The sequence below is a fragment of the Bufo bufo genome, chromosome 9, assembly GCF_905171765.1.
Source record: "Bufo bufo chromosome 9, aBufBuf1.1, whole genome shotgun sequence".
NCBI lineage: Eukaryota > Metazoa > Chordata > Amphibia > Anura > Bufonidae > Bufo > Bufo bufo.
In genome coordinates, this window is record NC_053397.1 from 81,529,999 (window position 1) to 81,553,844 (window position 23,846).

Genomic DNA, 23,846 nt, shown 5'->3' on the forward strand with positions numbered 1-23,846 from the left:
GCCATATTGCAGAGAAGCACTTATTAGCTATTGAACACCTTGGCTAGAACTTGACACCCAAAATCATTTGCCCTAACATGTTCATTGCTGTACGTCAGCACAAGCTGTTCCATGAATTCATGGTTAGATACGATGACAAGGTGAACCAGTTTACAGTTATTCCCTGTGGACACAGTTCTGGATCATTACTGTAGCAAATCCTACCCTTTGATCTGGAAAATGTATATATAAAGTGTATTTTCAGCTTTTTCAGCTACTTTTCAGGATCCTTGCTGTGGAAATCTAATAGGGCAGAACAGACTATAGAGCGCGGTTCTTGGAATATGTAGCGTTCTTGTCTGTTTCATTGCAGCACACATTACAGCTGTTTGATCTTTCATTTACTCTAATTACTGCAGTGTCAAGGGCATAATTTAGTGAAGTGGTTATATGAAAATGTTAACTACTTTATCATTTCCTTAATTGATACATTGATTATTTGCTATTTGCTGAATTACTTTTAGGCATCATTTAAATGTTCTGTCACTTAACAAGAACTTTTTTTTCCTGTTGTATCATAGGGACCTCAAGGACCGCAGGGCCCAGTTGGATTCCCAGGACCAAAGGGCCCCCCTGTAAGTTTACAAACTTTCTACAGCTGCAAAAATTACCTTGATTTAAGCTGGTGATACTAGTTCTGTAGGACTGCATATGTACTGTGTCAGCTCGTCAAAGGATATATGAGAAATGTAAAAGCCCATGATTCAGTGTGACTCTTAATTTTGGTCACACTGTATCAAGATTAGATAAAATCTTGTTTATTCGAGCCTTTTTTTATGTTGCTCACTCATTATTCAGACTGTCATACGTCTTTTTCTGGCTACATATATAGAAAATGGATAATGTTGTTGGTCATAGGACCAGCTATCGGGCCAAGTGTCTGGTATTACTACAGTTGTCACAGATTCTTTAGACAAAATATGGAATAACTACTTTTTACATAAAGTCTCAAATTCAAGATTTCTTTGTTTTCATAAGGACTATTGTGAGCTTTGACAGTGGTGACCCTAGTGTAGCTGATCTCGATGCCAGCACATTTTTATTATCTTAACCATTTCCCCTGTAACATCCATTGTTTTTTGAATACTGATCTATCCTTATAGGTTAGAACATGCCATTATTTTAGACCAATTATTCTAGTAGTTGGTTCAAAGGTTAAACACAGTATGTTAGCCCATACTATGTCCAAACTGGTGTAAAATTGTATAAAATTACATATTCACAGTATAAAATATAGAACATGTAAGCAATTGTATTATTAGCATTAATTTATAACAGAAAGCTGACTTGAGCTCCTGAAAATTTAGGAACTTTAGAATTATTTGCCAGTGGAATTATAACAAGCTGTGTTTGATGTTTTTTAAGGGTCCTCCTGGAAAGGATGGGCTGCCTGGCCACCCTGGACAACGTGGTGAAACTGTAAGTATAACACTCATTCCCTTTCTTGACAGCTGTTCCACAGCCACTCTATCCTCTGTGCGTTACTTTCTCCAAACACTTCTGGACAGGTAGGAGAAGACACTTCCCAAGGTTACACCGAATGTGTGTTCTCGTACCTGGCTGGACCTGTTTATGGCAAGTAGCAACTATTTGAATACAGAGGTATGGCTGTCAAAACAGCTGTAAATATCCATGAATAGCAAGATAATTATATATTCAGTTAGTTATATTAGTGTACTATGTCTATACCATATGCACTATCTAATAAACTGATTATATAATTCTATTGCTGTTGACTTCAAAGGGGTTGTGCCAAGTTTGAAAGTTATCCTCTATCAACAGGATAAGGGATAACTAGCTGAGTGCTGGGGACCTGACCACTGGGACCCCACCGTTCATGAGAAAAGGGGTCCTGTTCCCCTGTTCGGATGGAGCAGCAAGTCGTGCATGCATACTACCACTCTATTCATTGTCTATGGAAGTGCTGGAGAGGATAGGCCGTACTCATCTTTTTCTGTTGTCCCTATAGAGAATGAATGGAGTGGCAGTGGGCATGTATGACATGCCGCCTCATCAGAATGGAGGAACGGGACCCCCGTTCTCATGATCGGTGTGGGTTCCAGAGATCGGACCCCTAGCGATCAGCTAGTTATCCCTTATTCTGTCGATAGGGGATAACGAAAAAATTTGGCACAACCCCTTTAATGGGTCATTCCTACCTTATAGATTTATAAGTGTCTAATAGAGCAGGTCCCTCACTCATCTGTCTTGTGATTATGCCTCAAATGTCTAAGGATATGACCACATGTTCAAGTTTTTAAGTCAAAACTAGAAGTGGATAAAAAAAAAAGAGGAACGTCATATCTGTCTTTACTACTTTCTCTCCATTTATATCCATTCCTTATTTTAGTTTCAAAAACTTTATCAGTAAAAAAGATTGTGTGCCAACAAGTTTTTAAAATATGGTTTCTGATCTAATAATGCACTGCTTTATTGTACAATGTCCATATAACTGATGACATTAGATCACTACCATGTTACCAGAGCTCCAAAGCTAAGACTTCCCGCCTCAGCTATTAAACCTGCTGTACAAGTTTGCTTTATAAGTTTTGCATATTGCAAGAAGCATAAGTTTATTAATTGAAATTAAGTTTCACTAACCATTTGCTTTCCATTACTCAATATGTTGCCTGTGCTGCTTAAATCATATAATTGCCTTTCAGGTACACATGGATCATCACTAGTAGCTTGACTCAGATGCATAATATTAAAAATTTTTACCACCATTTAAATCCTTTAGGGAAACTATAATCATTACACATTTATATCTATTACATATGAAACATTTTTTTGAGATTTTACAACCATTAATATTCTATTTTCATACTTTGTTACCAATGATGAACAACTTTTGGTCCAAGGCTTAAAATTGTTCCAAAAATAGAGCAAAATAAATATAACTATACAAGCTATGGTTTAGTGTTATATAATTACATATATATTAGACATTATATACATATAGATATTTGATAGATTATTAAGATGCTATTGAAACATTAAGATATATAGGTATTTATTACCATAGTTAAATGGACACTATTAAGTTTCACATAACTTTGCATAAATCAATAGTACAAGTGACCCTAAGAAACTTTGAAATATATCTTAACAGAGAGAAAAATCTAGTTTACATCTTATCAGCTGTTTAACCCCCCCAACTAAATGATTTTCTGTTCAAAAAATGCTTTCAATCAGCTCTACCTAAGAATCATATTACATATGTCAATAGAGACATTTGTCTATGGAAGGGGAAGGGAGGAGTGAGCAGGAGCTGAGTGACACACACAGAGATAAAGAGAGTAATGAAGCTAAATAGGAAGTTTATATCTCAGCCTGAGTGCTTTATTAACAACTATGCAAAAAAAAGGGGGTCAGTCAGCACCTCCCAGTGCGCAGGTGCACGCTGCCATGGCTAAAAACATTGAGAAAAAAAGACAATGCAGCAGCACCCTGCATACCAGATGCAGTACAACAATGCCATAGTCACAAAAAATATTATAATGCTAATGCTATGCTTATTTATAAATGTGAGATGCTTGGCAAATGCATTTTGTACAAAACCATTTAAGCCCGTCTGCCGAACGTCAAGGCGATCTCTGTAAGACTGGAACCTAACACTAAATACTACCTGTTATGCGCCATAATGGCCGACATAAAGTTCAGGAAGTGTTGTTTCCACATGCATGCTGGGTCCACTCTGCCTTTTACCATTTTTGGTGCCATAGGCTGATTTTAATTAATTTCAGTATAAAGCTGTGGCCTGCTCTCACTACACAAGGAAAGGTATGGAGTGGGCCCGGCATGTATGTTGGTACCTGCATCCCTTGGAAGTAATGGAGCCATTATGGCACCAAAAACGGTAAAAGGCAGAGCCCCAGCATGCATGTGGAACCAACACTTCCTAACCATTATGGCGCATAACAGGTAGTATTTAGTGTTAGGTTCCCATCTTACAGAGATCGCCTAGACGTTCGGCAGACGGGCTCAAATGGTTTTGTACAAAATGCATTTGCCAAGCATCTCACTTTATAAATAAGCGTAGCATTAGCATTATAATATTTTTTGTGACTATGGCATTGTTGTACTTTATCTGGTATGCAGGGTGATGTTGCATTGTCTTTTTTTCTCTTTATTAACAACTATACCATCTCCGAGAGAGCAGCATGCACAGAGAAAAACTGATAAAACAATGCCAGGTACAAGTCATATAGTGGTCAGAAATAGTGTTATTTCCTATGTACACACATTGTACTACTGATTAATGCAAAATTTGTTGAAAGGTTAGGTATGCTTTAAATACAAATTTATATTGTAAATTGTATGAGATCAAATGTGTAATCTGGTGATAGTTTCTATTTAAGGACAATCATTAAAGCTAACTCCTTACCTGAAAACTCAGATAATACTTCTATGGGTCCTATTTGAGAACTTGTTTAGCTGGATCCTCACATTGTAGAACTGGACAAGACTCAAAAAAAATTTCATATGACTTTAAGATTTAGGGTTACATACTTGGATTGTTAGAAGGCCAATATTTTATTAGAGGAAGAAAATCACTGCTGATACTGATCACTGATGTCTAGTGGTTGAACCTTTACTAATAACCCCCATAATCTAATCTTTAAAATATCACTTTGTGCCTTCAGCTCCTATGTAGACATATGTGTCTCCATGGTTATGAACTTCAAACAAACCGTGTGTAGTCTGATTCTGCAGTCATGTGTTACTTCACTCACCCTACTTGATCTTCTTGCTAGCCTACAGGCAGCAGAGGAGGATGCAGATGGAGAACATATGACTGCATGAAGAGACTGCACATAGATTTTGTTTGTAATTGTTTTCCATGGTAACACATGGTTCTGTATAGAAGCTGTAAACACAAAGGGAGTCATTGACTAAGATGAAATGGGCATATTTTAGGCACAGATGGTGCGACTTCACCCCCCTCACACCAGTTCTAAAATTGTGGGCATGGCGGGGGCGGGGAAGGGGACGGGCCAGCAGGCCCATCTCATTCACTATTTTCCACTCCTGTTTTAGACATAGAAAATGGTCAAAATGTAAGACTGCTTCTTAGCTGTCTTACATTTAGAACTGGCGCTGGATGCTCTGAAGCTATGGGTCCAATTGCTTATTTTAGACATAAAGGAGTAAAAAGGAAATCTGCTTAAAGGTGTGCATACTGTACTTATGATATAAAAGTGTAGTAGAAAATACGCTTTATTCAAGCTTACTGTACAAAATTATGGAGAGAAGTTAGTATTATATTTAACTTATTTAATAGTAAAACATAACTCATTACTATTGAAATGTATTGTGTTAGCAGAGGTTTGATTTTTTTCCAGCTAAATCATTTTAATGATAGTCATTATGTCCCTATGTACCTGATTATAGATTTCAGGAGTTGTTACCACATATTTGCTGCACTGCTGGAGATGCGGCTTACATTTTACAGCTTGCTGAAATTCAGGGTGTCTTACTTTCATAGCTAATAAATATTCCTTCCAATCTATAACCAGCCGCTCAGTGAGGTTAAACCAGTAATTTTCTCCCCAGTGATTATTTGATATCCATCAGCTGAGTGGGGATATAATTGCAGCTTTGCATATGTACAAAAGACAAGTGCTGATGTCTCTCCAAGTGAGAAAGAATAACATAATATGAGGATAGGTAGAAATAATCCTACCTAAAATAAAATGACTTCATGCATTTAATGAAGATGTAAAGGTGTCAGAATAATGCCACAAATAAATAAAATGAAATTTTTATAATATTTTTGTTCCCAAATGGGGCAGAGCTTTGTTAAAAAAAAAAAAAAGATGCAAACAAAAAAAAAACACAATCAATGGGCAATAAGCTTTGTTCATTATAGTATATGCTTAACAACGGAAGCAATGAAATTGAATAACTACTGTATGAGGCATTGCACATATGAATATGAGAGTTAAAAGCCTTAGCGTAAATCTATATGACTTGTACCTTTGGATGTTAGCACATAAAAGACTGAAGACATTTAATACAGTGCTTGACCTTCTTGGATTTTTCTCCCATTGACTTGCATGCAGTAGTGAAGTAAATCAAATAGTTGACTGCCCTTTTAAATGGCTGATATGATGCAGATGCATTGAGTCATATGTACAATATGTGACTCAGTGAATTCCTATGGCAAATAACATAGTTGCCACTTGGCCTAAGCTTAACACCAATTTGTGTGTATAGTGACCTCCTGATTATCCTTCATTGGCAGATGCCAGGGTAAAGAGCAGTGACGTACATAGAGAAGTAAGGGCCCCATAGCAAGGATCAAACCAGGCCCCCCACACAGGACAGAAGGGTTTCCGCCTAAACGCCTTTCAGTGACCCTTGGGCCATTTTTTTACTGCTTCATTTGCTAAAAGTTGTTCCTTTAGAGGGTAGAGTCCTGACCAAGTTTTCACCTTCAGTAGAAGAGGAGATGATCCCAACTAAGACTGGGCCCCCTTTTGCCCTGGGCCCCATAGCAGTCGCATGGTCTGCCGCTATGGTAGTTACGCCCCTGGTAAAGAGGGATCAGCCTTGTGGGTTATTAACATGGAGTATCCTTTGTTTCCAGTAAGGTTAAAATCTAGTAAACAATAGTAAGACGAGACAAGAACTCTTAAGGTGTGACCTAGAAAATCTAACATCATAGCCACTGATATTTATAATTTGCTTCTTTTTGCTTTTTCATTACTTAGCTGAAGATATTGCATCTATTACAATTGCCAGTAAAATAATTGATTCTGCATTGTGTTTCTTATTATGCTGCCCTCTATTAACATACTGGATTTGATTGCTTCCTAACAAGTAGCTGTGCCTTCGACCCGCACAGATTACCTTGCATTTCATAGCATTTTCCCCATGCCATAATAACTCTTGTTTCCAGGCGGATTAAATGCTTTATTTTTTATTTTTTTAACCACTTCATACACGAAGCTGCGTTATGTACCATGCTGAAAGAGATCATGTAGCTTGGCAAACTCTAGATGCTTCAGCTTGCTAACACGTTGTTCTAACTGTGTTGGAGTCTTGGTAAGTAGACACGTAAGGTGATGGCACAGATGCTTTTAATATGTAAAGATGTGTACCTGTCCTAAAGCACAGCTGATATATCAAATTCACAATTTTTTTTATTATGTATGCCTAGACAATAAACAGATGTCAGTTCAGTTTATAAGATATAAGATGTACTGTAGCTTCTAGTATATAATTAACATTATAGGGGGAGTTTTATCAAGTCCAGTGCTTTGTGTGCCGGTCTTGATATCCCCTGCACTGTCTGAGGATGCACTTAATTTTTGACGAGGGGTAGGCCTCATCATAAATAAGGCACATCCTTCGGCAGTCCATGCCTCTAAACGGCTTCATTTGCACCCGAATGCTTGTGTAAATTAAGATAAATTTGTTGTGGCGTCTGGCCACTTCTGACAATTTTTTTAAAACTTGCATTTGCAACTACGCAGTTTGAGACTTTTTAACTCCCCTTTATAGGCACAAACTACCAGTAAATCATAAATCTCCCTCTATGTGTCCATTTCAGGCATTATTGTATATAGACACTTCCTGTGAAGTGGCCTTTATTATGTTAGTAGGGGAATACCTTTACCGGAGTTACTTCTTTAGTGTTACAGCTATAGAAACTCTTATTCCACTGATGTTTATGAACTGCAATATTTATTTTGTAGGGTTTCCAAGGCAAAACTGGTCCCCCGGGTCCTGGTGGGGTTGTAGGTCCACAGGTCAGTATAAAATATCTCTATCAAACCTGTGTTTTGTACAAATATCTGTCTTGTTTTGTCTCATCATCTCACAAACCCCTACCCTCCCTCTCTGCTCACCCTACCCATCTATTATACATATTTAATATACTGTTTAACTCATTTTCATTGTTCGTTTTGGGCATGAGATAACAAAACATTAAAGAAAACACTAATCAGACACAGAAAATGCATTCTTCTGTAGCAACATACACTGCTCTGTATTACAACACTGTAATTCTGTTTAAACTCAAAATCAATACAAAACAATCTTTTCACACAACCCAAGCTTACAGCTCTCCCCCTTTCTTTGTAATCACCATAAATAAGGAGAAATAGATTGTAGCAATTGTATATTTATTCAAAAGTTACATTTAGTGGCTTGAGAAGTCTAGAATGTCATTGTCCTTAGCTTGGCTCCTATCTGTCTCACACATTAAATACAATCTTTATTAAAATATTACACCTATTTTGCATAGGGTCCTACTGGAGAGACTGGCCCTATTGGAGAGAGAGGTCATCCTGGACCTCCTGGCCCACCTGGAGAACAAGGCTTACCTGGAGCTGCTGGTAAAGAAGGTGCAAAGGTGAGTTTCTCAGTAGGAGTTAGTGATAAAAGCTCAAGGAAATAAACATGTTACTCTCATTCTGTATGATGCACAGAATTGATAAAAGCATTGTAAAATGTGTTGATGAGACCCAACATGCCATAATGGATGACATTGTTGGAGTAAGGTCTTATTTTCAAAAAATGATGGCAAAGCTGCTAGGTGTGCACTCTTAACACTTCACTCTTAACAATTCTTCTAAGCCCCAAGTGGGTGAAGTACTGTATTGTCTAAATGGATATTGTCTAATAAGCACAAATGTGGTCAGTTATGTTGCCACACTAGAGATTGGTGCACGTGTCAAAAGTGTCTCTGCATACCAAAACGTCTTTAGATGATGATGCAAGACTCATTTCTACTCTGTTTTTGAACGGATCATATCCATTTAAAAAGTAGTGATTCCATTTAGTTCCAAAAGTGAACCTGTTCTCTGTTTTATTGTGGATGAACCACTGACAGCATGAACTCTCAACAGGGTTCCTCATGACAGAAAGTTATGTCTTTCTCTGAAACACTGCAGAAAAATGAGCCAGTCATGGGACATATGGTCTGTGGTGTGTCTTCTACATGCCCTGCTTATTTGGATTGACAAGTATTTCCCTATTTAGGTATAGGGAAAGATTTATCTATGACGCTGAGCAGGGCAAAGAGATGCCACAGCGCAGACTTTTCTCTTCATTCCCAGTTTCTTTCTCTTAACTATGTTTTTTCTTTTTGAAATATCACAGTGTTTCTAATTAAATCATAGTACTGTGTCATAAAGGACCCGGTTGAGATTTAATGTCGTCTGTGGTTCAGGTCAGGACATGTTCCTCATTTAAATATTAAGCTTAGATTTCTGTATTAAATATAATATTCCCTTTGTTCCTTTCTATAACTGTATTACATATAATTAATATCAGTCAATAACATTTGTTTTTGTTTGTTTGTTTGTTTTCAAACAGGGAGACCCAGGTCCTTCAGGAGTTTCTGGTAAAGATGGTCCTCCAGGTTTACGTGGATTCCCAGGAGAGAGAGGACTTTCTGGAGCTCCAGTAAGGCTCTATCCCAGTGCATCTTATCTAACTTAATCTAATAATTAAATGATCAGCCCTTTTACCATTTAGTCCAAAGCTGATTGATTACAGTAAAATAAGGTAGCTATGCAAGTAAATTATGATATGTTATGTCAACATGTTCTCACTTAAGCAACATTTGGCTTATGGGTACAATTTAAAATGTCTACAAGCCATAGTTGTTACAGAGTTTTCACAGAAAAGTATAGCATAGCAGTAAATGTAATTTTCCATTTCCTTAGAGGTAACTAAGTCAAACAATATCTGGTTGTATGCTCTCACTGATGTCTATCGCCACACAGTTCGACTCATCATGTGGGAGCATCTATTAAACTTGATGTAAAGCTACACTTATGTTGTATAGACATGTGTTATATGATACGTTTTCCCATGGTCTATGTATAATGCTATTTTATTTTAGGGTCCCGCTGGCTTGAAAGGTGGAGAAGGACCACAGGGCCCATCTGGTCCACTTGTAAGTAGTTATGTTCTTTGTCATTCCTTTCAAGTCTCAAATGATCAAACTAGAAATTGTACATTATATATTTTCTGCCTTGAGTATGCAAAAGTTTATGCCGACATGTAGAGATGGTAGAATTGGTTCACTGGACTTGAGAATCACGGGTTACCAGATGAAGCAGAAAATCAATGGAGGAGAGAATTTATAAAGATTAGCTCAACTCTACATACGGTACATGTTCATAAACCTAATGGTTGTTAGGTTTGTAGCATGGAAAAAACAAGCTATTAAGATATCACTAAAGAACCAGTGAAGTAAAACTAGATATTCTCCAAGTTCTCAGCAATACACATTTAGAGTTTTTTTATGGAAATATTTTTTGCATATTGTGAGGACTAAACAATCATTGAAAATTGAACAGTTTGTCTCCATTATGCTAATTCGATTATTGCATTTACACTTCCATATCATGACTGCTTATAGATATGCCATTATTTTAAATTTCTTTAGGGTTCAGCTGGAGAAAGAGGAGCAGCTGGAACTGCTGGACCTATTGGTCTTCCCGGAAGACCTGGTCCTCAGGGCCCGCCCGGACCGGCAGGAGAAAAGGGAGCTCCCGTAAGTATCACACTGCATATACATATCATTTCTGACACTAAGCTCAATTCATATTAAACTATCGAAAAGTGAGCCAGAGCATACTGTGGACTACAAGCAGACTAAAGAAAGAGTTAACATAGCAGCTATTTATTCCAAGGCAATGTTTATGCTTAGTCTAGATAAAAGTGCAATTAATTCCCCTACATGATTAAGACTTCTAAGATATGTCTGAAAACTCTGAAGTCAATTTATTTAGCACAGATATGTCCTTCATACTGATGCTGTTTAAGTCCCCTCTCTAGGCAACCTTTTTTGTGTCTTGCAGTTATTAGGTTCTATAATCCAAACAATTGGGAAAAGACTTTAAGAAGCCTCTAGGCAGAAACATCAACTTTATTCCTATTCCAAAAAGTAGCAGAAAAGCGACTGTCTGAAAGTCCAAGAACTGTATTTAAATGTCTGCAAGATTTGAGAAAAAATGTCTAGTATTTACTATGAAGTTGGACCAAGTGTATGTGTACTGTAGGGAGAGAGGGAAATTAGATTCTGAGACCCAATGGGGACGGGATTGATAAAGTAATAAAAATCTCTGCGCAGCAATAGGGAATAGATAAATAGCATTAGGACCAGAAGTCAGGAAGAACGTAGATCCATGGTCCAGAACATGACAAATTTGTGGAGAATTAAGGCTCCTTTACACTGAAAAATTTTGCAGATTGTCAGAAAGGAAGGGTTCCTTCCCAACAAGCTCCTGCTCTTCAGTGAAGGAGACCGTTGCATTTATATGCTATGATCTCCTGCACAGTATGGGGGGAGCGCTCTCTACTGCCATCGCTTGTTCCAATATAGAATCATTGTATGCCAGCAGCAGATCATGTTTAGATAGAACGATATGCTGCCAGCAAATTATTATTTTGGTGTCCGCACAACACAAACGATCATATTACTCAATGAACTAACATTTTGCTCATATATTGGGTAATTGGTGGTACCTTTACACCGGCAGATAATCCCTAAAGAGCCTTCCTACAAATGCTTGTTAGTGATTATCTGGCTGATTTTCAACCAGTGTAAAGGGGCTTTTACTCTGTATCCTGGAACAGAGAACCATGTGTACCACTGTATGGTGACTCCATTAGGCACTGTAGGTTAGTCACCTCTACAAGTAATTGTTGTAGAGAACAATACATCTACAATACTACATGTTTTTGGACATCAATCACTTTTTCTATCATTGATTCACATGAACTCATAGGCACACCATGTGCTGTCATATGGACCTCCAAAAGGCTCTATAGTCTTCCCTAGAAGCAATATACTAATATAGCATGAATCAGATCGTGTCACATTTGTTCATGGGTTAAATTACCTTAGTGGCCATCTGCATACAATCAGAGCCACTCAGGGGTACATTATGGGCCCATATAAGTTCAAGAGCTTTTTATTACGGATCCAAAGATCAATGATATGACCATGTGCATTGGTTGTTAGTGTAGCCATTATTACAACCAGTTGTGCACATACAGTATATGTGCACATATGTAATAAAGAAAACAAGATGAAGGTACAATATTAGTCTTGTTAGCTAAATATTATGATCAATGGTGAGATACTGGAACTAGATACTAGATATAATTATTCTGCTCTTGGGCATTGCTACAAAATGCACTGTGATGGCTAAATCTGCAATACCCTGCCTTAGCTAAGTACTGACCTCTGCTCCATCTGTCTGGTTCTATTCATTGTATACAGTGCTATGCTGGCACATTCATTCAATCTTCACAGCTTCTTCACTCTAGTCTGCATTATATGACATATAAGGATAGTATTTCAGGGAAATTGATGATACATGGATTATTAGGATTACCATTTTGATTTATCATTATGATGGATGTTTCCTGTTGACAAGGAAATGAAGCATCCTTTGAGCCACTAATATATTACATTGAGATGAGCGTCACCCAAATCGCTGTATACATAGACAGTATTTGCATTTACCATTACCAGTCATGCCAGCCAAATAAAAAATATAGCATTTAATGTGTATGATTGTCTAGGCTTATTCTGGCTTATATAAAGCCAATCAAATTCAAGAACAAGTACTAGAAATTTTTGTATTAGGATTTTTTTTAAAAGGTTTCTTGTTCTTGATTATCTTTCAGTCCATTTGATCAAATCATCTGATTTTCATTGTTATCCTAGGGAGAGAAAGGACCTCAGGGACCTGCTGGCCGAGATGGAGTACAAGGACCTGTAGGACTTCCAGGACCTGCTGGCCCACAAGGGTCACCTGGTGAAGATGGTGACAAGGTAACAACCTTAGACTGTACATTAGGAGACATTTCAAGACTCCTCTGATATCTATAAACATTATTTGCTGTGTAGAGTATTGTGTGTAAGAGACATTCCTATTTCCAAAAAGGTTGTCCAAGAAAGCTGCCTAAAATAATTGTTACTCACTAGTCAAATCACCAGATGCTCCAGTGCTACTACACCAATGCTTCCTGCATCATTCACACAACTGATAACCAGCATCAAATCACCAGTCTCAGATATCATGTAACATTGTAACATAGTATATAAGGCCAAAAAAATACATTTGTTAAGTTGATCCAGAGGAAGGCAAAAAAAAAAAAAACTGTAAGGTACAAGACAATTTTCCCCACTTAAGGGGGATAAAATTCCTTCCTGACTCCAATCTGGCAATCAGAATAACTCCCTGGATCAACGACCCCTCTATAGTAGCTATAGCCTGTAATATTATTACACTCTAGAAATACATCCAGGCCCCTCTTGAATTCCTTTATTGTACTCACCATCACTACCTCCTCAGGCAGAGAGTTCCATAGTCTCACTGCTCTTACCATAAAGAATCCTCTTTAATGTTTGTGTACAAATCTTCTTTCCTCCAGACACAGAGGATGTCCCCTCGTCACAGACACAGTCCTGGGGATAAATAGATAATGGGAGAGATCTGTACTGTCCCCTGATATATTTATACATAGTAATTAGATGTCCACTCAGTCATCTTTTTTCTGTAAATAACTCTAATGTTGATAATCTTTCAGGGTACTGTAGTTGCCCCATTCCAGTTATTACTTTAGTTGCCCTCCTCTGAACACTCTCCAGCTCTGCTATGTCTGCCTTGTTCACAGGAGCCCAAAACTGTATACAGTACTCCATGTGTGGTCTGACTAGTGATTTGTAAAGTGGTAGGACTATGTTCTCTTCGTGGGCATCTATGCCCCTTTTGATGCAACCCATTATCTTATTGGCCTTGGCAGCAGCTGCCTGACCCTGGTTTTTACTGCTTAGTTTGCTGTTTATTAAAATTCCTAGGTCCTTTTCCATGTCAGTGTTACCAAGTGTCTTACCATTTAGAATGTACGGGTGATTTGCATTATTCCTTCCCATGTGCATAACCTTACATTTGTCAGTGTTAAACCTCATCTGCCACTTATCTGCCCATGTCTCTAATCTATCCAGATCCATCTGTAGCTGTATACTGTCCTCTTACGTGTTAGTTACTTTACACAGTTTAGTGTCATCTGCAAAAAATTGATATTTTACTGTCAAGCCTTCTACAAGATCATTAATACATATATTGAAGAGGATAGGGCCCAATACTGACCCCTGAGGTAACCAACTAGTAACAGTGACCCAATTTGAGTGTGTACCATTTTTAACCACCATTTACATATAATAAGATATTCAGAGATGATGTATAGGTCTAATTAAATAAAAAATTATTTATGTCTGCAAAAATACGACCCTTAAAACTATAATGTTTAATATGACTATTTTAAAACCTAATGCCCAAACTATGATTGGATTAGAATACCAATCTAACAAACACCACACTTGATAACTCAAGTATCATAAAATATATATATGGTGAAGGACGGGTGGGGGTCTCAGGGGAAAGGGATAAAGTTACCCTACTTATCACCCTGTAGTACCCCTTAGCCCAGAGAAGAATCCTAACGGTGGAGACTCTCTGTTCTCGTTCCTCAACTATAATTCCCTAATTAACCCTAAAGGTGTTAACGGGGAATGACCCCCCGGAGACCCTGTCTTGTTTCCCCCACTAAAATGGGTTCATCAGGGGGTAGGGTGTCATTATAATTCCATGCCAATAAGAAATCTGGCTGAAGCAGTAAGATTCTCAACATAGATACAAGAAAATACAAAAAACAATATAGTAAGTGGGTGACAAAGATAGACAGATAAAAGATGTCAATATAAATCTCTGTCTCACAGTTTGGAAGTCCACCAAAAGGATATTGGCTGCCTGATACTTTGACTTCCAAACTCACGAGGCCCGCCACCGCTTACTGACGTCTGATGCTGGAGGCATAGTATAATTACAAGTACTTGCTCCATTCAAGTAAAATGACTGAGTACTTGTAGTAACATAGTACTTCCAATATGACAGGCAGTGTAATGAAGAGGAAGTAGTGCTTGCATAGAGCACCGTCTCCTCCTGATTATCGGGGGAGCCGGTTGTCAGACCCTGCAGATCAGATATTTATGACCTATCCTGATGATATGTCATCAGTACAAACAGGATGCACAACCCCTTTAATTCAGCCATAACTTTATGTTTTTTTTTAGATTTATAATGCTGTAGCTAAAATATGCCAACTGAGTTCACAGTGACAGTATGGGGAGAGTGAGCAAGATGACCTAGCTGCAATTAAGCACGAAATGAAGCCCAATTATTTAGAAAAGAAACTGGATATAAAATGCTTTATTAAATGTAATGAAGAATCATTTTAATAGTATGCCAATATATCTGACAGTAATGAATAGTATTACATACAAATAAATGTTTTAAAAAAAGTTATTTAAAATTCTTAGGGGGAGTTTTCCTGATGCCAGACAGGCTGATCGTGGTTTGCAGGGTCATACTGACCTTAGTGCACAACCAAACATAAGAACATTGGCTGCTTCTTTTGGCTGAACCTCCAAAAAGTAAATCCATGGTGGTTGTAATGTAGTGTTAGCTCGCCTGCGGTTAGTCTGGCTGGGGACTACTGATAAAAACTTGAATATGCTTGCACTAGACACACAATGACAAGGAAAATCTGTTTCCGAACAGAGATATGAATAAATACATGGATATCTGTAAATTAAGCTTACTTGTGGAACTGTCACATACAGATGGGTTAGTAAGCAAGCAGCTAGAAACCAATGCCATTCTACAAAGCCCCGGCTAAGTCACCTCATTTATATTCATAAACTACTGATGCCTCTTCAGCTGATACACAGTAAAAAAAAAAAAATTACGTTTCTACCAATAATGAAACCTAACAGATTCCAGATAATCATATATTCTGAATAATCTGTTGTAGAAAAGAATCTAAAACATATTTTTAAAGGTAGAGAAGTAAAAAACAAATGGTCAAATGGAAAAAAATAACTTTTTAATGTATTATATTTTATATCATATTGTATTTTGTAATTATTTTTTATACTGTTTATACTGTATATTGTGGTATTTCCTTTTGTTATCTCAGCTTCAGGCTGGAGCTGGATTGGCAGACTTTCTGGATTTTTTTTTTCGCTAGTATCTTTTAAAATAAAAAGTGTAGCTCATAGGTGAAATTTGTTATCTATGTAATGAATTATATCATGGCTCATAAAATGCATTTGCTTTTATGTACTAGGGGTTGCTACTTTCTTATATACTCACCAGTCATCTTGTAAGCCTCTGTGTCAGCTCCTGTGATCTTATTAGTAATCACCTCCCGCCCTTCTTATTGTCTCCCATCTCCGACTTAGTTAGCATCTATTTAAACCTCTGGGAGAGTTTGCTGCAAATCTCAGCAAGTACCATGGTAATCAATGGTAGGATTAAGCTGTCAGAATATGAAGAGTAATCAATACGCACAATGCCAACTTCGTCCCAGTAATGTGACATTCACACAAGCTGCTGGGAATCCCTTGAATAATTGCCTTTTCTATCTTTTTTTTTTTCTTTTTTTTTTATAGGGTGAAATTGGAGAGCCTGGTCAAAAGGGTGGCAAGGGAGATAAAGGCGAGCATGTGAGTGTGTAAATCTGCTTTGATTATTGGACTATCACGATAATAACTGAAAAGACTCTCATTGACTTTCCATCTTTCCATCACTTCATTACGCTTGTATAATCTTTGATCTTCATGGCTTCAATACTTTGAAAAACTTCTTACTCTAGGGTCATATGCATATGATGCGTATTACACATGAAATTTTTATACAGAAGATACACAACATAATACGAGATCTTCAAGATCTCCTGTATATGGTGTTGAAACTTGGCCTTGTGGTGCGGATTTTGAAATCTGCAGCATATCAATTCTTTGTCTGGATTTTCAGTGCTGATATCACCCTTTGAATATGTTTAGACAGAGGATTTTGGGCGCGGATTTCAGAGTGGATTCGGTACCAAAAAACGGGCTGAATCTGTGCTCCTAATGTTTTCAGTGGGAGGACACACCACAGTTCATGAGACCGAGGGTTTTTGCCATCAAGTTTTGAAGACCACACCAAGAATCCAGGTTACCACATGGATTCCTCCCACAGTGGGAGCCTGCTCATGGTTTAGCTCCATTTAATTCAAACCTAGAGCAGGTATGCATGAAAACCCACAGCAGAAACTGCAGCACAGCTCAGTGGTTTCTGCCATGGGATATACATAGAATTTTGTTGCGGACAAATCCTTTGTCTCAACATACCCTTTGCTATGCAAAAGGTAAAATCTGTGGGAGATTCTACATTTGAATCAGCAACAAAATTGGTAAGTAAAATATGGATTGGAAGGTCAGAGAAATCCCACTGCCATATGCATGTACCCTAAAAGATCCAAGTAGAAATATAAAGTGGCCAGCATGTCTTCTCTTTGGTCTTGCCATTCCACTTCTACATTTTTATGGTTCTGTAAAAAGGCTTGTCCACTTTATTTATATTTATTTATATTGATGACCTATCCTCAGTTTACCTGCTCGCCATTGCAACTGGAGCAGTGAGTAAGTGAAATTACACCTAAACACCTAATCCATCCAACAGCGCTGTAGTGTTGAGTTGAATAGGAAAGAGCCATCCCATTGAAATGAATGGGATGGCTTAGGGGTAATCAGACCTGCTCACCACTGTAGTTGCGACGACTACTGTGGCCTTCTCTTCAAACAGCTGATCAGTGGGGGTGCTGGAAGTCAGACTCCCACCAATCAGATATTGATGACTTATCCTGAGGATAGGTCATCAATATAAATAAAGATGACAACCCTATTAACACTTCCACGCTGAACACAAAATGATGTGGCGGCTTAAATTTTTCTTTAGCTACATTTAAAATGGTTACATAGTTGTAACACGTATTACAGTATGTGTGAGATTCCAGTGCATTGTTATCCTGTGCAGCTGATGAAGCACATAGAAGCCCTCTGGGTGATATCTTGACTTACTGGTGTCAAATAAATGATTGAAGCAACATTTCTTTTTCTTTCCCTGTTTCTAGGGTCCTCCTGGACCAGCTGGTTTGCAAGGCCCAGTTGGAGCTCCAGGTCCAGCTGTAAGTAATTTATTTGTGATATTTCAGAATGTGAAAAAAATTGAGTTTGACATGGAATATAGCATATTACCAGTCTATTTCTTCCTGGTATGTTACTTGTATTCCTGTGCCGAAATGTCAAGGAATGTACATAAGATATTGTGAATGCTATTAATCAGTGTACGAGTGAGAGCAGGAATTGAGTATTGTAGTATGCTGGAAGCCATCATTGACATGATATTCCATTCTAAAGACTGCTTAACTTACATGCTAGCACTGTGTACACTGAGGTGAAGGTTTCCTTTTTAAGACTGAGAATGTATTTGTTAGTTAGGACAGGTTCACATTATTGCTATTTATTTCTGTGGTTCTGCTCCAGTCGAGGAGCAAAACAACGTAAATAAGGGAAGCCACCAGATAGGGCACATATCTGACGCGAACAGAGCTGTGCAAACTATATTGACTTCAGGTTCCATTCAGAATCCTTTTTTTGCCATTGTCTTGTGGATTGTTTGTGGATTATTCACAAATATTCTCTTAAATTCTATGTAGTTTAAGTCCATAATTTAATCCACAATTAACAATTGTGTTGTAGATTTACTTCCGATTCATTCACAACAAATCCACTTACCATAAGAATCTGTAAAGGATGATATTATATTATCATGATTAGTTATAGATATTTGACATCTTCGCTTCCATTGTTTTTGATGTTTTATTAAAAAAAGGATAAGATATATATTCTTAAAGATTTTTCTTCATTGAATGCACTAGTTGACTAAAATGCTTCTATTAAAGAATACAAAGCTCAAATTCACTCTGAACAGACACGAGAGGCATGTGATTCATTAAAAACACATACTTTTTCTGGTATTTTTGTTCCACAGTTACATTTGGATCAATGCTTATCGTAGACCCTGTCATTTTTCATTTCGGATAGCTAGAATATAGTACAGCTCATTTCATTATTTAGCTACTTGATATTAATTTTAACACTTCTATATTCTTCATTTTCACAGGGATCTGATGGAGAACCCGGCCCAAGAGGTCAACAAGGAATGTTTGGGCAAAAGGGTGATGAAGGAGCTCGTGGATTCCCAGGTCCTCCTGGTCCAATTGGTCTTCAAGTGAGTAGGATGGCAGAAGGAATTTCCATTGCATTGTTCAGATACCACTCCTTACAAAAACTACTCTAGTATTCATGGACAGACTCCTTGTAATGCATGCCCCAAAAACACTTTACCCTATCCACTGCCCATGGTCACAAATCTTACTTCGTAAGGTATTAATATGAAATTTTATGGGAAACATGCCATCGCTCCTGACATGTCTGCTTTAGTAACTACTTGCATTCCCCATGCTCTCTTATGATTCTATGTAGTGCCATTCCTCTGTTATTCCTACAAGACGTGTATGAATAGATTGCCAGCAGTCTGCAATAAAGGTCCATCTGGGAGTTACCAGTTGGAGGTGTGTCCCTGCACAATGTGACTCTATCCAATCTGAGCTGACAGTGTCAGACAGGGATACACCTCCAACTGGCAACACCCATCTGGACCTTCATTGTATACTGCTAGCAATTAATTTATAACTTTTAGCAGGAATAATAAAGGAATGACACAACATAGAGTCATAAGAATAGATGCTCCAGAATTGGTATTACATGGGAAAAGTAAGCAATTACTAAAACAGGTGTCAGGAATGATGACAGGTCCTCTTTAAATATCTCAAAGCCACATATTACTACTTTTCAGAACATTTTAGGCAAGAAATATACAATCAGATATAACAATCATAAATCACTGATAATAGTTTATATCAGGAAAACGTAAAGCGGGTAATTAGGGATTTAGCAATGCAACAAAATTCTTAAACCTGGGTAGGACATGTAAACCTAATGGACATTAAAATCTAATTCAGCAACATGGATCATATTTTAAATACACAAATATCTACAGAATCTCATTTATGTAAATGTCCCCTGTCATGTTAGCTGGTATCTAGTGCAGCGCTACATAGTATACAGAGGATGTCCTCTCTATTAAAATAAATGTTATGCCCTCCTAGTATGCACACAATCTGCTCAGCAAACAGAGCGGCAAGTGTGTTTATGTATATATTCATTAGCAGTGAATGTGTGCTGGCATTTCTGGCATCGGATGAAGATATTACAGTGCCACAGGAGGTGCCCCATGCCCTTAGCAGATGAAATGTGTGCATGAGGAGATGGCACAGCCCAGATCTGTGGGTATCAGTCTGGCTGAGCCTCAGTCAGCAGTCCTGGCAGACTGAATGAATGGGCTATCAGCTCAGTAATCAGTACTATGCCAGCTGGCAGGGTTATTCATGTGCCACTGTGCTCCAAGCAGAGAGTTACTGATGTTGCAAATCCGGGAGAAGGAACGTGCGGAAGATACCTCGCTTATCAGTGGCTCATTTATCAGAGAGGTGCACTGCGCAGAAATGTGCTCTCTAGGATGATCAGTATGAAATAGAGAAGGCATTTTGCAATGCTCTTTGAATAGTAAAAATAAATGTGAGTTTCCAGATATACAGTTATTTATGCTGCGCACTGCTCAGGATGTAATATAAAAGTAAAAAAAACACATAGGGAGATATTTATCATGAGGGGAAATTTTAAAGTTGCTGTAATTTACGCCAAATGTATCAAATTTTGTGTAATATTGGATAAATGTGCATCGTTAAGTCTAACATTTCCATTTTGGGATGCTACACCCCTTTACTAGAGTAAGATAGAGACATTTTTAAAAGTCGCGGTTGATAACTATAATAGCTTAAACTAGCTTGAAAGGCTAACCATGCCCACTTCCCCAACGCTCTTTTCAACCCTGAAGTAAGTGGTGTAAGAATGTCACACGTAGCAAAATAAACAAAATAAAAGTCACAAAGCCCTATTATGCAGCTTTTTTTGAAACCTGAATTCTGGACTGCAGAATTTGATAAATCTCCATCCCAAAGTACTTTGTAAGTACAGAAGCTTAGTTAGGAGAAGACTGGTCGAGCACGTGCCTCATTCTGCCTTGACCAGGGTATTTATGTGCAGGGCCCACTTCTTTGTAGACATTTAAGGGGTTCTCCAGTTGAATCAAAGTGATTCTTGGCAACCCCTCCAATCAAATGGAAGGGCTGTGGTGTTGGGCGGGCTCTCTACGTACCTGTATGCCATACATTTAGCAGTAGATGTGTTGGGAATTGCACATTTGCCCATTCAAGTCAATTTCTTAAAATAAAGTAAAAAACGAAACTCATTGTGCAGTTTTTGTATTTTTATAAAGTTCTTTGTACTTACTTCATCATTTCCCCTGAATTTAAGGAAAATCCTGTTTTACATAGTTCACTGAATTGTGCCGCTGAATCATGATAATGATGGCATTGATAGTTTTGTTTATCCATATATTCTCTCATTCTTACAAATGTAATTTTGAATCTGTGATGAAGGTAAACTCCATTCTATACCCAATGCATATTTATATTTTTAGATATAATATTGTGCCAGTAGCTGCAGAAGGAAAATGAATGATGTGCCTTTCTGCATTGCCAGTAGCAGCTTCACATATCATCAGTCTAGCCCAGCAGGACATAAATTATTAACCATGCTCGCACTACAACTGCTGTGTACAGTTTTCATCATCCGTTTACAGCCGCCAACATCCTGCGGCCAACATGGCATTTGTTTCCCTTAGCAGTACTGTAGCTGAAGGATTGATAGCTAAATGTTGTAGAAGTGCACTGCATGCAGCTCGCCACTTCAGATCTGACTTATATAGAAGGTTTACATGAGCCCGATGCAAAATGTATATTTAGCACACTCGTTTTGTCATACTTCCATGTATTACAGATGCATATAATTAGCATCTTATATAACATAATCAAAGTATTAAAAAATATAAGGGAATATATTTGACTTCTCAGTCTTAAGGTGGATTTACACAGCCCAATGTTCATTCCTACGAACGCTTATTCCCGATAATCTGCAAGGTGCCACAGATGATGAGCGAATTGCTCGTTCATTGTGTGAAATGATCTGAGGTGCGGGCACCTCAATTATCGTTCCAGACAATTGGTTTCTCCTCGCCCATGTAAATCCACCTTTATTTAAGTCATGTTTTACACTTTACACAGCAGGCACCTGTTTTTTCCTGATAACTGCCTGCTCTTCAGAGTAGGAGAGCTGCATTTACAGCAATCTCTTCACTATATGGGGACGAGCGATCTCTACTTACGATTGCTTATCCCATAGAAACTTATTGTTTCTGGGCAGCAGATCGTTAGTTTACATGGCAAAATCTGCTGCCCAGAAACAATAACTTAGGTGTCCGCTTCAGCAATGTTGTCACCCGATGAGTGAGCGTTATCTGATTCATCAGGTGATTGGTGGCACCTTTACACAGGGCAATTATCGGGAACAAGAGTTCTTAGAAACGCTTCTTTTCGATTATTTAATCGCTCTTCGGCCCTTGTAAAGGGATTTTTAATCTTCACCCTCGAATTGCTTCATGCATAGTCATTTGTTGATGCCCACTACAATAAATGGTATCATTCAATCCATACACTACCATGTCATTATATTATCTCCAAAGAATCACTTTGGCTTCTTACCTTAGCCAAAACACTACAATTACCAAAACATTGTTCTCTTATTTTAAGGGTAATTCTGTGTGAATAACAATGTTAATCTATTACTTATTTTAGGGTCTTCCTGGACCTCCTGGTGAAAAGGGAGAGAATGGTGATGTTGGCCCAATGGTAAGGCAACATTATACAATATAGACATATACTGTACGTCATATTTGCCTTTTGTCAGCCATATTGCTATTTCTTATGCTTATATATAGGCTATGTTATAATTTAAATTAACACTTCTTTTGACTTATTGAACAGGGTCCACCTGGTCCCCCTGGTCCTAGAGGTCCTCAAGGTCCTAATGGTGCAGATGTAAGTATTTGACATTGTGTAACTGTAGGAACATGCATTTTATTATTCATGTATTTATATACTGTTTACATGACTTCTAATCTTTCTGCAGGGTCCACAAGGTCCATCTGGTTCGATTGGCTCTCCTGGCGGCCTTGGTGATAAGGTAGGTGAAAAAAATGTTCTTCCTTTTTCCTTGTTAGGAATGCTTTGCAAGCGATTCTGCATTAGGCATGACAAAGTGATATAACCCTCTATGTAGGGAGGATAGTAACCTATACAAATAGGTGACTACCTCTCCTGGCTATGCCAAATCCTAACTTATCACACATATAGAATGAATTGAAAGACGCACACCAGTATTTTTTTGCTTCTATACTGCAGCATAGGCTGTCATTAAATAATAATGTAGAGGTTCTTGTTTATGCTATGTGTATACTTGTTTTAGTGGATGTGCTATTTATGAGTTGCCAAATCCTTCTCACCCCTGATATGTTTCTCCTAATTGAGCCAGCATTTCCAATTGTCTTGCAAGTGATATATGAGTGATATGGAACTGCTGTCCTCTAGCTCTCACTCCAGAATCCCAGCATATTATTTGGGATGTAGTATCACCCTGTCTTCCCTGCATCCTGCTTGTGATAGTTATTTTTTTTTCCCTATTGAAAACAGTGAAAATCTGTGCCATATACAAATCTACTGGAGATTCTGCACACAGCACACACATAGTTTAGACTGTGCGAGTCGGGGGGTTTAAAGTTCTGCAGCTAACCATTGTAGCGACTCACCTACCATATTACTGCATTCCTGGTCTCTTAGGTAAGGCAGACATGATATGTTTA

At 37.9% G+C, this 23,846-nt stretch overlaps 1 protein-coding gene across 1 annotated transcript in view; it reads left to right on the forward strand.

The window, feature by feature from the left end:
* COL11A1 (collagen type XI alpha 1 chain) overlaps positions 1-23,846 on the forward strand; it is a 189,760-nt gene that overhangs the window by 132,297 nt on the left and 33,617 nt on the right. The window contains exons 36-49 of the mRNA XM_040407771.1: positions 561-614; positions 1,405-1,458; positions 7,743-7,796; positions 8,294-8,401; positions 9,367-9,456; positions 9,899-9,952; positions 10,448-10,555; positions 12,740-12,847; positions 16,532-16,585; positions 18,037-18,090; positions 19,089-19,196; positions 22,783-22,836; positions 22,972-23,025; positions 23,117-23,170. Of these exons, the coding sequence (XP_040263705.1) occupies positions 561-614; positions 1,405-1,458; positions 7,743-7,796; positions 8,294-8,401; positions 9,367-9,456; positions 9,899-9,952; positions 10,448-10,555; positions 12,740-12,847; positions 16,532-16,585; positions 18,037-18,090; positions 19,089-19,196; positions 22,783-22,836; positions 22,972-23,025; positions 23,117-23,170 (1,008 nt within the window). The remainder of the gene's footprint in view (positions 1-560; positions 615-1,404; positions 1,459-7,742; positions 7,797-8,293; positions 8,402-9,366; positions 9,457-9,898; positions 9,953-10,447; positions 10,556-12,739; positions 12,848-16,531; positions 16,586-18,036; positions 18,091-19,088; positions 19,197-22,782; positions 22,837-22,971; positions 23,026-23,116; positions 23,171-23,846) is intronic.